The 17,368-nt window shown below is 48.3% G+C and overlaps 1 protein-coding gene across 13 annotated transcripts in view; it reads right to left on the reverse strand.

Annotated features, from left to right (window-relative positions):
- The window catches only part of TACC1 (transforming acidic coiled-coil containing protein 1), a 129,359-nt gene that overhangs the window by 50,491 nt on the left and 61,500 nt on the right, over nt 1-17,368 (reverse strand). For 4 of the 13 annotated variants that reach the window (XM_055567045.1, XM_055567036.1, XM_055567038.1 and 1 more), the window contains exon 2: nt 14,488-14,603. The exons of 2 other annotated variants lie outside the window; for them this stretch is intronic. Coding sequence is in view for 10 of the 11 variants with exons in the window: in XM_055567036.1 (XP_055423011.1) it covers nt 14,488-14,603 (116 nt within the window). In the remaining variant the exon portion in view is untranslated. Of the gene's footprint in view, nt 1-14,487; nt 14,604-15,652; nt 15,955-17,368 lie in introns of those variants that run through there. 7 more of the 13 variants (XM_055567041.1, XM_055567042.1, XM_055567043.1 and 4 more) reach the window with 3 other exon arrangements.

Genomic DNA, 17,368 nt, shown 5'->3' on the forward strand with positions numbered 1-17,368 from the left:
ACAAAGGAAGTGTAAGATGTGTTCTATAAAAATTACAAAATACTAATTGAAGAAATCAGAGAAGATCTAAATAAATGGAAAGGCATTCCATGTACATTTAATATTCTTAAGGTGACAATCCACCCCAAATTTGACTATAGTTTGAACACAATCTCTATAAAAATTCCAGCTGATTTCTTTGCAAAATTAACAAGCTGATCTTAAGATTCATGTGGAAATGTAATAGACCTGGAATAGTTATACCAACCTTGAAAACAACATAACAAAGTTGGAAGACTGACACTTACTGATTTCAAAACTTACTATAAATCTACCATAATCAAGACAGTGTGTTTAAGGAGACATACAGATCAATAAAACAGAATCAAAAGTTCAACTCTTACATCTCTTGTCAACTGATTTTTGTCAAGGGTGCAAAATTAAATAAAAAAGGGGGAAAAAAAGTCTTTTCAACATAGTGCTAGAGCACTGGATGTCCATATGCAAAATAATGAAGCTATACCACTTCTTCACAATGTGAATAAAAACTAGCTCAAGACTGATCAAAGACCTAAATGTAAGTGTTCAAACTATTATGTTTTAGGACGAAACACTGTAGTCAATCTCTACGACTGTGGTAAGGCAAAGCCTTTTTAAATATGACACCAAAAGCAGGGGGAAAGATGACAAAAACGAAGTACATAAACTGAACTCCATCAACAGTAAAAACTTTTACACTTCAAATACTATCACTGAAAAGAGTGAAAAGACAACCCACAGAATGGGACAAAATATTTACAATCAGATACCTTATAGGGGACTTGTATTGAGACTACATAAAGAACTCTTTACAACTCTCTAAGATAAGTAACCTAATTAAAAAATAGGCAAGGAATCTGGATAAACATTTTGCTAAAGAACATACACAAAGAGCCAAAAAGTATGTGGAAAGCTGCCCAACATTATTAGTCATTAGGGAAACAAAAATCAAAACCACCATGAGACAACATTTCACGTTTATGAAGGTGGACACAGTCAAATAGATAACAAGTGCTGACTAGGACATGGAGAAGGAAATGGCACCCCACTCCAGTACTCTTGCCTGGAAAATCCCATGGATGGAGGAGCCTGATGGGCGGCAGTCCATGGGGTTGCTAAGAGTCGGACACGACTGAGCGACTTCACTTTCACTTTTCGCTTTCATGCATTGGAGAAGGAAATGGCAACCCACTCCAGTGTTCTTGCCTGGAGAATCCCAGGGACGGGGAGCCTGGTGGGCTACCGTCTATGGGGTCGCACAGAGTCCGACACGACTGAAGCAACTTAGCAGCAGCAGCAGGACGTGGAGAAACTGAAAACCCCCATATACTCTTGGTAGGGATGTAAAAGGGTGCAGATAGTTTGGAAAACAGTTTGACAGCTCCTCAAAATTAGAAATATTTACCTTATGACCTAGCAATTGCACTATTAGGTATACAGCAAGAGAAATGAAAACCTTACACCCACATAAAAACTCGAACATGAATGTTCACAGCAAGATTATTCACAATAGCCAAAAAGTGAAAACAACTCAAATGTCCATCAACTGATGAATGGGTAAATAAAATATGGTTTATCCAGAGAATGAAGTATTAATCAAGAATTAAAAAAAAGAATGAACTACCAATATATATGCTATAACATGGATGAACTTTGAAAAACATTACGGTAAGTGAACAGAACCAATCAGAAAAGAGTACTACATACTGTATAATTTCAATTACATGAAATGTCCGGAATAAATAAATATATTGAGACATAAAACAGTAGATTATCAGGTGCCTAGGACTGGGGGTGGCAGAAAAATGGGGGCATGACTGCTAATGGGTACAGTAATTCTTTGTGGTAGGTGATAAAACATTCTTAAAATTAGGTTGATGTGATAGTTGTACAACTCTGTTCATACACTATAAACCCTTTACATGGTGAACTGCATGCAGGTGAATTATATCTCAATAAAACTGCTTACAAAAGAGACAGAACAAAGCGACTCAGAGGGTAACAGGGTAGAAAGCATGTCCTGCAATTCCTACAACATATTCTATTACACCACAGACTTACACTTCAGAAAATGCTTTAAATAGTCTTGTTATGCGTGTCCCATACTTGAGAGAGCTGATAGGGCTCAGCATCACATCAATTTGGGATTTCAAATTTTTCTTAAGGAAGCCTACCATGTGCTAGATAAATTCTATTTACAGAAAGAGGTGAAAAAAATGACATCACTCTTTTTTCCTGTAACAGATGTAGCCAAGTATAGGAAGCATCTTAGAGACATGACAATTGGCACGCTCAAAAGGCTTTTGGTTTTGTTTTGGGGGTGGGGGTGGGGCTGTTTTTTAAAAAAAAAATTCTTCATTTATTTCTTGCTAACATTTGCCTTCTCAGACCTCCCTCACACATTCCCTTGCTAAAACTACCTACTGGCTGCTAAACCGTCTAGGGACACCAAGGAGGCCAAGGGGCCGGGGGAACAGAAGGCAGCCAGCTCCCTCCTGACTGAGGTCGGCAGGGATCTTACCACCGATTCCCTGTGTCCCCAAGCAGAAACTGAGCGCCCAAGACAGCTGAGCACAGGATCACTGCTGAGCAGACATCTGATACATACAGGACCCCCTGCCACCTGATAACCTTTCATAGAGAAAAATGTATACAGAGTAAGCGGGGCTACAGCCGCTCAGCGCTCCTACCCACAGGAAGAACACCTGTTCTACACTTGACCCTTTCCCTGTGAAGACCCCCTCCTTTCAGTGTCTTCCCCCCACCCCTGCTCTCCCAAGTTTGAACCAAGGTGGGGCTTCAGAAGGGAGACAAGGGGGTCTGATCTGAGAAGGCTGTTAATAAGGTACACATTTGCATTTAGGCAAGTGTCCAAAGTGTGACCTTTTTCTCAGTTTAATGTCTCTGAGATCCCAGGCCCTCGAATTCCCCCAAAGTTGAAATATACTTCATATATGCATGCTCTTAGCCACTCAGTCCAGGACATCAGCCTTAAAATGGAGTAGAAGTGGACACAGTGTATTATCCACAGACAGGATAACAGGACAAGAAGGCCTCTGCCAGGACTGCCGGGTAGACCCCAATGGTGTGGGCTCCAGGACTCATGTTCCCGACAACCACGGGGCCCCAGGTCACCCAGAGTCTGGGCACGGCGAGAGGGGTCCAAGTGGATGAGTCAGGGCAGGAAAAAGCAGAACAGCCTCTGAGGTACGCTGCAATGTTAAGACGTCACTACTTAACAACAGAAAAACACCACCAACACACACAGACACCCATGCCCGAACCCAGACAACAAACTGTCTAAATCTCCTCCTCCCTGCAAAACCAAACAAAAATATCACCCAGGAGTTGGGGGGAATGGGGGTGGAGATAATTAATTTATTTGCTTTTTGTAATAGTCAGGGCCAGGTGCTGGAAGCTTCTAACTCCTGAGAGAGGCTCACTCTAACATGCAAGACTCCACAGATAAAGAATAATCTGGAAAGCCATTTGATAAACTGGAAAAGCTTTGTGCTAAGGATGAAGCTGTTACTGTTGCAGCTAAGTCTCTTTAGTTGTGTCCGATTCTGTGTGACCCCATAGACGGCAGCCCACCAGGCTCTTCTGTCCCTGGGATTCTCCAGGCAAGAATACTGGAGTGGGTTGCCATTTCCTTCTCCAAGTACCTCAAATTTCCAAATGAGTGCTCAGTGCTGTTTTATTTAGAAAGAGACCCAAACCCTCCCCCTGAAGGCCAAGGTTACTGTAAGATAAGAGGGTGGGGCCCATAACCAGAAGGAGTCCGCCCTCCCCGCCCTGAACCCAAGCCTCCCTGGAAGCTGAGCCAATGAAGGGTGTGCCTTCTCTTTGCACTCAGGAGGTGCCCTGGGTTTTTGGAACCACCTGGATTTGTTTAAGGCTGCATTTCCAGTAGAGCTGAGACCCCTCCAAATGGACAGAAACCCCAGAAGGCCCCCCAGAGTCATCTGCTCCCCGTCCCCAGCAGGCAGCAGCAGGAGCAGAGGAGAAAGGGTGTGTGTTAACAGACAGCTCCTCCTCGCAGAGACCTGAACTTCACTGCAGCTAAACCACCACAACGCGCACCTCCAGAAATCATTACGAGAGCTTTCACATCACTAACTGCCTGTCTCGCAAAGTAGCAACCGCCCACACTGAGCTGGGAAGCTGACGCAGGATAGACAGAGAGGGAGAATGCTCGACCGGAGAGGAGCCTCCGGGCAGAGCGACCAGATGCCTCTGCGGCAGGACGGGAACCCTGGCCGGAGCCACGTCGCTGCTCCTGTCCCTCTGCTCCTGTGCCTAAGAAGGGCGGCAGGGGGCTTCCCTGGCGGTCCAGTGTGTGAGACTTTGCCTTCCGTCGTGGGGGTGCCGGTTTGATCCCTGGTCAGAGAGCTAAGATCCCATATGCCCAACGGCCAGAAAACCAAAACATGAAACAGAAGCAATATTGTAAAAATTCCATAAAGACTCTTAAAATAGCCCACATCAAAAAAATTTAAAAAAAAAAAAAAAAAGAGGGACAGGAGGAGGACCAGAGAGGCAGAGCAAAGCAAGAGCTTGATGGCAGGCAGCCTCCAAGGCGGCCCCCGGGAGTCCCACCTCCTGGGATTCACACCCTTGGGCTTGGGTAACCAAAAGGATATTGTAGAAATAACAGAGTATGGCTTCTGAGGCTGTCATCAGAGACACCGCAGCTGCCTTACTGGAAGAATGCTCAGGCAACCCCACAGACAGAGCCCCACCGCACAGTAAAGAACTGAGATTTTCCACCTGCTGCCAGCACCAACGTGCCAGGTGTGGCTGAGGAGGGATCCTCCGGCCCTGGTCAACCTTCAGATGACTAGGGTTCCAGCCAACGCCGGGACTGCATTCTCACCAGGAATCCCAAGCCAGACCACCCAGCTGGGCTGCTCCCAAGTTCCAGACCTCTGAAAACAATGTGAGATAATAAGCATCCAGTGGCTTGAGCTACTACCCAGTTTCAGAGTTATCTGCTATGCAGCAATCAGTTCAGTTCAGTCGCTCAGTCGTGTCCGACTCTTTGTGACCCCATGAACTGCAGCACGCCAGGCCTCCCTGTCCATCACCGACTCCCAGAGTCCACCCGAACTCATGTCCATTGAGTCGGTGATGCCATCCAACCATCTCATCCTCTGTGATCCCCTTTTCCACCTGCCCTCAATCTTTCCCAGCATCAGGGTCTTTTCAAATGACTCAGCTCTTCACATCAGGTAGCCAGAATACTGGAGTTTCAGCTTCAACGTCAGTCCTTCCAATGAACACCCAGGACTGATCTCCTTTAGGATGGACTAGTTGGATCTCCTTGCAGTCCAAGGGACTCTTAAGACTCTTCTCCAACACCACAGTTTAAAAGCATCAATGCTTCAGTGCTCAGCTTTCTTCACTGTCCAACTCTCACATCCATACATGACCACTGGAAAAACCATAGCCTTGACTAGACAGCCATTTGTTGGCAAAGTAGTGTCTCTGCTTCTTAATATGCTGTCTAGGTTGGTCATAACTTTCCTTCCAAGGAGTAAGCTATGCAGCAATACCAGTCTCTTAAGAAGCTCCTCCTTCTACCCCAAAATGGGTGCAAAGTCCCAGGAGGCTGCACACGCCCCCGCGCACCTGCCTCTCCTCACCCACACACGACTCACGGGTGGAGAGGGAAGCAAAGCGAAGGCAAATGCTCCCGGTGCCTTTTTATTTCTCACGGATCAGCAGACACTGAGCACAAAGGAAGCAAATGTTTTTAATCCAACAGCACTGCTTACCCAGTGATGCTTTTACTTTTTCCCCTTCTGACTCGATGTCTAAATTGTACTGTAAGCTTCTGATGTTCAAAATTCCTAAAATACATTTTATTCTTCATACATCATATATGCTAAGTTAACATGTGTGAAATATGAAATCTCTTGATAATTTTTTTTTCAAATTACATCATTTTACAAGATACTAAAGAACATGCTTTCCCCCATCACATACTCTCTCCTGGCAACATTTTAAGAACTTTTCATTCCCTCTGATAAGTCATTTCCTAAGGCAGTGAAGAGAGAGAGATACCTACATTCCCTGCAGAGAGAACCTGGGTGTGTGATCTTCAAAGCTGAATTTACAGGACTTCCCTGGTGGTCGAGTGGCTGAGACTCCGCCCTCCCAACGCAGAGCTAGATCTTGGTCAGGGAACTGGATCCCACAGGCCGCAACTAAAGATCCCGCAGTCAAATAAACAAATCTTCCTTTTAAAAGTTGAATTTATGACCGCACTGTACTACTAGCAGTATAGGCTTCATTTCCCAATTTTTAGACTGGAAATCACGTGTGGTCTATTTCGGAGCATCATTGTTATGAAACCAAGTAAGATGCTGAAAAAAACTGTATTCAATACATACAATAAATGCAGCTGGAACAGAAAGTTGGTGATCCGTTAGGTCGGAAGCTGTCGTATTTCCAGCAATGACATAGGGAACAGGGACTGGCCAGGACAGTATCCGGATCTGCCAAACAGAACTGCCAGATCACATTTTTCCACTTGTGAATTAATGAGATAATCCATTTGGTTACTGTCCTCTTGCCAAGTCTGGCCATCATCAGTCTAGGCCCTGGGGATCTATCTGATTATGTTCGTGCAAGCCCATGAAATTAGGTTCATGTACATGTGAAGGTGAGGGTGAGACCTTGAACTTACAAGCTGCAATCCCTTCCCAGGCCCAAGGTTAAACCATTACTAGACACTTCAGCAACTCCTAGTTATCAAATCCCTACAGAGACTGCTGTTTTGGGTGGATAAACCATGGTCTTCCTGTCACTCACCGGAGTTCAGAAGACTGTGACAAATTGGTATATTCTGCTAGGGCTTCCTATGAACAGTAAGTAGTATTACTGCTGCAGCTGCTGCTAAGTCGCTTCAGTCGTGTCCGACTCTGTGCGACCCCATAGACGGCAGCCCACCAGGACCCCCAGTCCCTGGGATTCTCCAGGCAAGAACACTGGAGTGGGTTGCCATTTCCTTCTCCAATGCATGAAAGTGAAAAGTGAAGGTGAAGTCGCTCAGTCGTGTCCGACTCTGTGCGACCCCATGGACTGCAGCCCACCAGGCTCCTGCGTCCATGAGACTTTTCAGGCAAGAGTACTGGAGTGGGGTGCCATTGCCTTCTCCACTTGAAAAAGAAACTATGACTGCTCTTTAAATGTGGTGAAGGCTTCAGACCATATCCATTCTGTAGGTGGAGCACTGCTGTTGTTTAGTTGCTAAATCGTGTGCAATCCTTTGCGACCCCATGGACTGTATGTAGCCCACCAGACTCCTCTGTCCTTGGGATTTCCCAGGCAAGAATACTGGAGTGGGTTGCCATTTCGTTCTCCAGGGGATCCTCCTGACCCAGGGACAGAACCCGAGTCTCTTGTGTTTCCTGCATTAGCAAGCAGGTTCTTTACCACTGTGCCACCTGGGAATTAAGTGGTAGCAATGCAGTTTAGCAGGGCTGCCCTCTCAGTACACCAGAGAAAACACCTCCGCTGTCGGAAGCTCTCAAAGGAAGCTATACTGCTTTATTTGGGGCTCAAGTGAGCTCTAAATTGGGAAATGCAGGTCTGAGGTGAGTATAATCATCACGATATTTAAGAAGGTCTTGAATTTGCTATTCACCTTAAAAGAATAATAACTACTTTGACAGTTACTAAAATAAAATATTCATTTCCAGCATGCAGACTTTGCCCCTGCCCCCAAGTTTTTTATTTAATACTCTCTGAGTCTCTGCTGGAAAAATGATACTCTTCCCCCAAGTATCTCCTTGGGTGGAGCACCACACAGAGAAAGAGGTGCTCCTTACACGGCTCCTTTGTTGTTGCTGTTGTTTAGTCACTCAGTCGTGTCCAACTCTTTGTGACCCCATGGACTGAAGCCCACCAGGTCCCTCTGTCCATGGGATTCTCCAGACAAGAATACAGGAGTGGGTTGCCATTTCCTTCTCCAGGGGATCTTCCCAACCCAGGGACTGAACCTGTGTCTCTGTGTTTCCTGAACTGACAAGCAGATTCTTTACTGCTGAGCCACCAGGGATGCCCACATGGCTCCTTTACATTATTATAAAATAAAGCAACAAAGCCACACGGCCTCATCCCATTTACTACTAGTGGGAATTTCCAAGCTGAGAGCTACAAACATTCAACAGGGTGAGGGGGTGGGGGATGGAACTGTATCATGCTGCAGAGCTTTTTAAGCGCATTTCATAATAATATGAAGTGTAATATACAAACTTAAACTATGAAAGAGCCAATAAAATAAGAGCATTAACCTGGAATGTTGTTGAAGGAGCCACTGGGGTGAACTGTCAGGTAACATGAAGGGTCCTTACCGGTCGCATTGTGTTTGTGTATTAGTCGCTCAGTCGGGTCTGACTCTTTGTGACCCCATGGACTGTAGCTCGACACGCTCCTCTGTTCATGAATTTGTCCAGGCAAGAATACTGGAGTGGGTAGCCATTCCCTTCTCCAGGGGATCTTCCTGACCCAGCAACTGAACCCAGGTCTCTTGTATTACCATCTGAGCCACGAGGGAGGCTCATTAGTCCTATTACCTCTAGGATATTCTAATAAAGCAATCCCTGCACTAGGAGCCTGGAAAGGGTGTCAAACTAAGTCCCTAGGAGAACCACACTCACAGATTCGACTAGAACACTTCAGTGTTTGCATATTTGCTTATACAAGTAGCCCAAAGCCTTAGGATCAAACATCTAAGGCTCAGATTTTAATAAGATTTCCCTTCTAAGTCTTACATAGGTACAATCTAAACCAACCAACCATACAACCTACACCAAAAATACACCATAGCAACAGTCAAATTACAAATTCGCAAACACCCAAAGTTACATTAGAAACAAAAGTGAAAAGTCTCTGTGTTTGTACTTATATTAAATGACTGCCAAATTCTCCCCATTCTTCCCTAATTTCCTTTTTGCTCATATCTTTTAGAGAATTGAAAATTAAGTATGAGCCAGACTGAAACGTCATTTTGCGAGGGAGACAAACAGCCAGCCCAAACCAGTCTCTCCTTGATGCCGTCCCTGACCGTTCAGGCTCACAGGAACGGCACCCATACCCACAGTTCACTTGCTAATTAATCAGCTACAGCCTTGTAGCTTTTTTTAAAACTAAAGTTCAATTATAAAGGTCAAATTATAAAGTACTTAAACTTTATCATTTTACCAAAATCATTGCAAGTGTGGATCAAGGTCGGCAAACTTCCTGTATAGAGCCAGATAGTAAATATTTCAGGCATTTGCCTCTGTTCTGAGTATTCAATCTGCTATCTTACTGCAAAAGCAGCCAGACGACACCTAAATACACGGCTGCGTTCCAAAATGAAACTTTACTTATGGGCCCTGCAATTTGAACTTCATGTACTTTTCACACAAAGTATTGTTTTCCGCCATTTAAAAATGTAGAAACAGTTCTCAGCTCTCCAGCAGAACAGTAACAGGTAACGGCAGGCCTATGAGCTATTGTTGGCTGATGCCTGATTTACACTGACCCCAACTACGTCAACAAACAAGTGGGCAGTCCCCACAGGCCTCCGGCAGTAAACACCTGTGGACTGACCCTGTTTATCTCTCTCCTGTTCTGGAGAACTACCTTATGTGTTTGGTGTATCTAGTCACCTAATCAACACATCAAACAGGGTAACTGTTCCAAGGGCATAGAGAGCTCCAGTGTAAATTAAAATTCCCTCTCTCAAAGAAAGGTAACAATTTGTAAACAAAGGCGTGTGTGTTTGCGTGTGCCGGCCGGGGGAGGCTTCAATTAACAGAGGACAACAGAGGACAGCCACTGCAGCTTTCACTTTTATAACCTAAACACGGGACAAAACCGCAGTCCATCAGCACTGGAAACAAACAAACAGAAAAACGATGTACTTGAGACTGTACCTCTCGAACGTCCTTTCCTAGGTGATGTCTCCTTACTGATACATCTCCCAGCAAAGAGAAAGAACATTAACATCAGCAACTTAAACACCCTTTGCAGAGCTTATAGATCATCCTGCCAGAAAACAGAGTCTTACATGATCTACACGTGCTGTTCCCCTGCATCAAAGACTAACCATATTATTAGGGGGCTTCCCACGTGGTGCAGTGGTAAAGAATCTGCTGGTCAAGGCAAGAGATGTGGGTTTGATCCCCAGATGGGGAAGATCCCCTGCAGGAGGAAATGGTAACCTGCTCCTGTATTATTCTTGCCTGGAGAATCCCAAAGACAGAGGAGCCTGGTGGGCTGCAGTCCACAGGATCAAAAGAATCAGACACAACTGAGCAAAAGTGAGAATGCACACCACCTTACCAGGAGTCAAATAATCAACAGTTTTTAGAAAGAGAACCTTCCAGGCCGAGAAGTTAGACTTCAACATTTAGACTCCAGGAATTTTTGCCCACTGATATCTTCCCTGGTCAGACCTGTGCTCTGGCTGTATTTTTACACTCACTGTGTACGCATAACAAGGCCATCCACAAAACTCTGGACAAGGACTGGTGGGGAGAAGAAGCCCCAGAGGGCAGGATACTGCCAGGATGATGAGGAATCATCCTGTTATTTAAAGACACTAAATGGCAAGACTTCTTCATATGCAGTGCTTTTTTTCCCAGTTTGTACCGCCTGCCACTTTCATGGTCCACAATCTTGAGCTACTCCACTGAGCTTTCTTGATCCACGCTCAGCTGCATCTGACTCTTTGTGACCCCATGGATTGTAGCCCACCAGGCTGCTCTGTCCATTGGATTTTCCAGGCAACAATACTCGAGTGGGTTGCCATTTCCTCCTCCAGGGGATCTTCCCGACCCAGAGACTGAACCCACATCTCCCACGTCTCCTGCATTACAGGCGGATTCTTTACCGCTGAGCCATCGGGAAAGCCCTTTCTTGGTCTTTGACTCTCTAAAAAGAAAAATTCTAGAGAGACCGAGAAAAGAGACTATGAGCCATAAGTGACCAAAACTTGTAAAAATGAGTCAGTGGCACAGGAAGGACCAAACAATTGGGTCTGTGTGGTTCTGGGGGCCTGGGCCATACTGGCCTCCATTTAATTATCAAAGAATCTGTCAGGATGAATCAGACCACCAGCTGACAGGATGGTGAGGAAGCAGGCGGCCCAGGCTGAGCAATTCAAAGAGGCTTTCAAACTGTCTTGTGAGCTTTATTTAAATTTGAGGGGAAGGCCACAGAATAGCTCTCTCAGGCTTTCAAATCTCCCTTCAGATCTGCCAATCTTGAGAGAAGAAAGGGGAAGCTATGAAGCGGCATCTTCTGTCATGGAGACCGCTACCTAGCCAAATGGCATGCACAAGTCCTCTAACACGCAAACCTGCCTGTTCCCATGCGGTCTCTGCCTGAACTCATGGTAAAAAAGTGGCCCAGGGCCAGCTGAGGGAATTTTCAGCAGGGCAGCCCAGAATGGAGCTCACCATTTATTGATTTAATAAAAAAATTTTTTTTTGCCACACCACGTGGCGTGCGGGATCTTAGTTCCCTGACCAGGGGTCAAACCCGTGTCCCCTGCATTGGAAGCATGGAGTCTTAACCACTGGACTGCCAGGGAAATCCCTGGAGCTCACCATTGAAAGCAAAACCAAATCACAAAAAGCTGGTAACATTTCCCCAGTAAGTCCAGCTCCATCATGAAATCCAGCATGGACTTCCTGTGACCTCCCCAGGTGACCTTTGAGGAAACTGCTAAGCAAGGAAATATAATAACCGTTGGGAGAATAAATTCATGACCCGATCAAAAATTAGATAACAGGGTAACTGAAAGCTGGCTCTACTTTGTCACTGCAGGTGACAGTGACACTCACTGGAATAGAGAAAACACAGGAAAAGGACATCCATCCTGGAGTCCCTTCTCCAGACAGCAGCCAGCTATCCTTTAAAAAAGGAAGCGAGAGCACTGTCCCTCTGTTCAAAGCCCTGCTGTGGGTTGGACTATATTCCCCCCAAAAGATAAGCTCAAGTCCTAACTCCCCACACCTGGGAATGTGGTCTTATCTGGACATAACAGTTGAGCCCTGAACAATGTGGGGGTTAGGGGTGTCTACCCCCAACCACTCAGCACAGTTGAAAACACTCCATACCCACGTTTCTCTATCCTTGGATTCAACCCACCATGGACCGTGTAGTACTCTAGGATAGTGATCCCCAACTTTTTTGGCATCAGGGACCCATTTCATGGAAGACAATTCTTCCACGGACCGGGGTAGGGGATGGAGAATGGTTTCAGGGTGACCCAATTGCATTACATTTACCATACACTTTATTTCTATTATTGTTACATTAGATCCACCTCAGATAATCAGGTAGTAGATCCTGGAGGTTGGGGACCCCTTCTCTAGAACATACTTAGTGAAAAAAAATCTGTATCAACTGGACCCGCACAGTTCAAACCCATGTTGCTCAAGGCTCAACTGTAGTTATCTCTGCTGCTGCTAAGTCGCTTCAGTCGTGTCCGACTCTGTGCGACCCCATAGACGGCAGCCCACCAGGCTTCCCCGTCCCTGGGATTCTCCAGGCAAGAACACTGGAGTGGGTTGCCATTTCCTTCTCCAATGCATGAAAGTGAAGTCGCTCAGTCGTGTCCAACTCTAGCGACCCCATGGACTGCAGCCTACCAGGCTCCTCCATCCATGGGATTTTCTAGGCAAAAGTACTGGAGTGGGGTGCCGTTGCCTTCTCTGAGTTATCTCTGCAGATGTAATCAAGGTAAAAAGAGGTTGACTTAGATTGGAGTGGTCCCTAAACCCACTGACTGGCGTCCTCCTCAGAAAGCCACATGAAGAGACAGAGATATGCAGGGTGAAGCTGACCAGGTAAGATGGGAGCTTTGCTGCCACAGACTAAGGAACACCAGGAATTGCTGGCAACCACTAGAAACCAGAAGAAACAGGGAAGAATTTGTCCCTAGAACCTTTGGAAGGGGTCTGGCCCTGCCAACACCTTGATTTCAGACTTCTAGCCTTCAGAACAGAGAGGGAACCAATTTCCATTGTTTTAAGCTGCCCGGTTTGTGGCATTTTTAAAAGGCAGCCCTTCGGATCTCACTCAGAAGGAAAAATGAACGCCTTGTGACAACAGGACCCAGACAGCCCCTACCTGGCTGACTCCGGCTCCCTGCCTGGCCGCTGCTGCAGCCACCCAGGCCTCTTCCCTGACTTCCAACATGCTGCCCCCTGGGCACTTCCCTCCCCACCCCTCTGCCTCAGGCTGGTGCTGTCTCAGACCTTCCCAGGAGCCATGCTCTCTGTTAGAAGAGTTCTCCTCAGGAAACTGCACAGATGTCCCCTCAATCCTCTTTAAGGACTCTGCTGAAGTCCCCTAATCAGTCAGGTTCCCCACCCCCATCAGCCTTCAGCACCTCCTACCAACCCTCCCCCTACTCTGTTCTCCCTTCCCCTGCTTCATTTTTCTCCGTTGTTGTACTTAGGTCAAAGCGGACAGGTGTGCGCGTGCATGCTAAGTCACTTCAATCGTGTCTGACTCTTTGTGACCCCAGGACTATAGCGCGCCAGGCTCTTCTGTCCATGGGATTCTCCAGGCAAGAATACTGGAGTGGGCTGCCAGGCTCTCCTCCAGGGGATCTTTCCAACCCAGGGATTGAACCCGTGTCTCCTGCATTGCAGAAAGGTTCTTTACCGCTGAGCCACCAGGGAAGCCAAGCTGACAGGTAGGTACATTCTGCTTAACCTCTGAAAGGCCCGTCTCCCTCCATGACGCTGGCCTGCAGAGATGCGGACTGTTTTCACTGCTGAATCACAGCCACTCTGAACAGCTAACTGCCTGCGATCAGGCCAGGTGAGATTTTACTCAGAATTGGCTGTGGGACAAAAACGGTTTCCGCTAATCGAGAGGAACAGCAGCAGCCACTGCAGATGAAATGCGGGCTCAAGGTTGGGCTCTGAGGGCAGCAGGGTGTCTCCATGCTAGGCTTTCTTGGGTGGACTGGAGCTCACCACCATCCCTGGTGGAAGCAGGGACGGTAAAGAACTTTGACACTGCCTCTTAAGATTCCTCCTTGTCTAAAAAAATTCAACTCCTACCTATAATCCTTGTCTCCAGCCACACCCTGGAGAAAATGTGCAGGCCTGAGAAACGTGTGAAGCCAAATCTAAACAAACCTCCATCCCAACATCACCACACATTTTGTTTTTCAGGGCCCAGTAGGAATGTTCTGATAATGATAATTTCATACTGCAAAATGTACAACCTACTTAGGGAAGAAAGATTCTGGCTTCCACACTTGGAAAAATACAAACAAACAAACCATTTCAAATATGCCAGGAGCTTTCAAACAGCTCCTGCTGAGTAAGGAGACAACCCCCCACCTTTTAAAATGGCCCTGCATTAACACTTTTCCTTCCCTTATTTACATTTTCAAAACTTTAAACAACAGCAGCAAAAAAAGGCAGAACAAGGGAAGTCTTTCCTTACCTTGGGTCTTGGCCCCGGAGCCTGCCAGTCCGAGGTGCGACTCAAAGGATTCCTTGAGAGGGGATCGGATGGGCGTTTCAGTTTCAGGGGTCTCAAAATTACCTTCAGAATCCGAGCTGCCAAGGGGGAAAAATGAGGAATTACCACTTTCAACGGTATTTCCGACACCCCTTTACAGGCTACATCTCCACAAGGTCCAGTATTTTTTGCTAACTTTGCACCCCGCGCGGGGGTCCTCAGTGTGGACTGGCCCGGGACTGGGGGGAGGCGGGGTGCAGTGCTGTAGCAGCGACCTCCTCCGGCTTCCGTCTCCCTGAAATCTCCTCCATCCTCCGGGGCCTTTCTCCAGCAACGTTTATTTCTGAGGTCATCCATCCCTCTGACAGCCTCCCAAAAGCCCCTTCAACAGACTCCTTTTCTCACAAAAGCCCTTTGCCAAAGGCTTAAAAATTCAGATCGCCCCTCTCAGCCTAAAATCAAGAAGCCAGCTTTAGCCACGATGCCCTTTTTCTGCAGTTAGGCCTCTACCTGTTTGCAAGGCACCCGGCCAGAGGCCGAGGACGCTGTCACCTGCCTCCCGCAATCACACGGGTTGACAGCTCAGGAGAGACAACCGTTTCTCCCCCAGCGGCCAGGGGGGCCGGCATCACGCGACCTTCTTCACCAAGGCTGCATTTTCGGGGAAACAGGGGAGTCCCAGGAGGGCCTGGGAGCGACTTCTTCCCCGTAGGGAGGGCCCCAAGTGCCAGCGGGTGTAATACACGACAGTGCGTGCGTGCGTGTGTGTGTGTGTGTTTGTGTGTGTGTGTGTTTGTGCAGGGGCGGGGGCTGGGGTCTCGAAGCTTAGAGAAAGGGACCGAGGCACACGGGGATGCGCAGAGACTGCAAATTTTGGGTTAGGTTCAGAAAGCTCACACTGAAACGAGGGAAGGAAAACACCCGGCGGGAGGGCACAACGTCCTGAACTTCCGACTGCACAGCGGGGACCTGGTTACGGGCAGGGACGGCAGCACTGCCATGAACACGGTTAACGCGGGTGGCAACCACACACACACACACACACACACATACACACGCACACACGCGCGCGCGCACACAAAATGAGCCGCGGATGGATGGATGGATGGTAGCACGTCCAAATCTCGGCAGCAACGCGTGTACTTGCCTGAAACTCAAGGATTTGGTCTCGGCTTGCGAGTCCTCGTCCTCGGGGTCGCCCTCGGGCCCTCCGGCCTCGTCCTCTCCGGCGCCCCCGCCGCGTACCGCGGACCACGTCCATCTCGCCCACTGCACGGGCGACAGGATCTGCCAGGGGCTGAACGCCATGCGCGCGGCTCCTGCGGCCCCGGCTCCTGGGAGGAGGGGAGCGGGGACGGGAGAGCGCTTTTTTCTCCCTTTCAAGATGGAGGGACCCGGTGACAGGCGCCCGGACGCGCTTCCAGCGGAGGCGCGGATGTGGTTTCACGGGCGCCGTCGGGGGCGCGGGCGCAGCGTTTCCTCTCAGCCGGCCGGCCGCGCGCCGCTCCCTTTTCGTCCTCCTTCCCGAACGCGCGGCCGCGGCGCCGAAGCCCCTCCTGGGGCCTCCTCGGGGCGGGGTGAGGGGAGCCCGGGTCGGCAGCTCGGCCTCGGCTGCCCGGCGGCTAGGCGTCTGCGTTCCGAGGGGCCCGGTTGCCGGCTCCCGCCTACCGGCCAGCCGGCCGCGCCTCAGCTGCTGCGGAGCCGCGCCCCGGGAGCCGCCCCCCTCGGGCCGTACCACCCGCGCGCGCGGCGAGGGGCGCCGGCGGAGGCGGGGCCTCGGAAGCGCGCGGCTCAGCGGCCGGGCCCCCCCCCGCCTTCGCGCCGCGGTGGTCGCGCCCGCGCTGCGGGGGAAGGGGCTTGGCGGCTGCGACTCCGGAGGAGGCGACGGGCCGAGGACCTGGGCGCCGTCAACGGTTCTGCCGGCTTCCCGTTTTTCCGAGTCGGCGCACGCTGGGTGTCCCTCCTTCCGTTTTTCATCTTGCTACTGCCACTTAATGGCGTTGGTGATACAGGCTCACAGAGAAGTTCAGCCTCTTATTGTAAAAAAGCCCCCAAAAACCAACTTTTGAGGCCGCTTGTAACGGTGTTTTCCCTTCTCTGATAGAACGGCGTGGAAAATGTCAGCCTTTTCGCCCTCACCCGTCAGATCCCTCAGCGGTGGTACAAGAGTAGCCAAGGGCTGGAATTTTTCGATGCTTTTTTCGCTCCCCAGTCCGCACTGGTGGGCGCACCGTGGCCAGGTCTTGGGTAAAGGGTGCTAAATGACACTGAAATTATAGCCTGATCCGTTTCCCATTCTCTCTCTCTTTTTTTTTTTTTTTTTTTTTTTTTGAGGCTTTCTTTTCATAACTTCTGATTCGGTTTCTGACTGTGTTTGCTGCTTCGAAAGTCGGTCAACAGGCCTGGTGATTTCAGCCTTCAAAGTTAAAAAAAAAACTATGTTTGAAGGGAGAGGGAAGTAAGTAGTAGAGTTGTCCTCGGATTTTCTTCATTTTCATTCCAGGAATTCAGTTTAGGGACGACGCCTCTCAGAGTCACCAATGCACCAAGCAAGACTGCCTCAACTTCATGATCTCCGTGCCTGGATAAAGGCGTTTCTTATCCTACTCTTAATTTTCAGAGTTGCAGGTTCCCAAAGAAAGAGCAGCTCCAGAATTAAGAGCAAAGGCTGACACTGCCAGACAGCCGTCTTCCCCTGAAAGGGGTTGGCATAACATACTGTTGATGAATCATGACTGCCTTACACATTTTGATAATAAGAACAAAAGCAAAAACGATGCAAGATAAGGCCTGGCGGGTGGGTCTTAACCATAACAGAAAGGCAGGGGTTTGCCTGAAGTCTAGACAAGAGGGCTGGGGGTGT

Source organism: Bubalus kerabau, chromosome 2 (genome assembly GCF_029407905.1).
Source record: "Bubalus kerabau isolate K-KA32 ecotype Philippines breed swamp buffalo chromosome 2, PCC_UOA_SB_1v2, whole genome shotgun sequence".
NCBI lineage: Eukaryota > Metazoa > Chordata > Mammalia > Artiodactyla > Bovidae > Bubalus > Bubalus kerabau.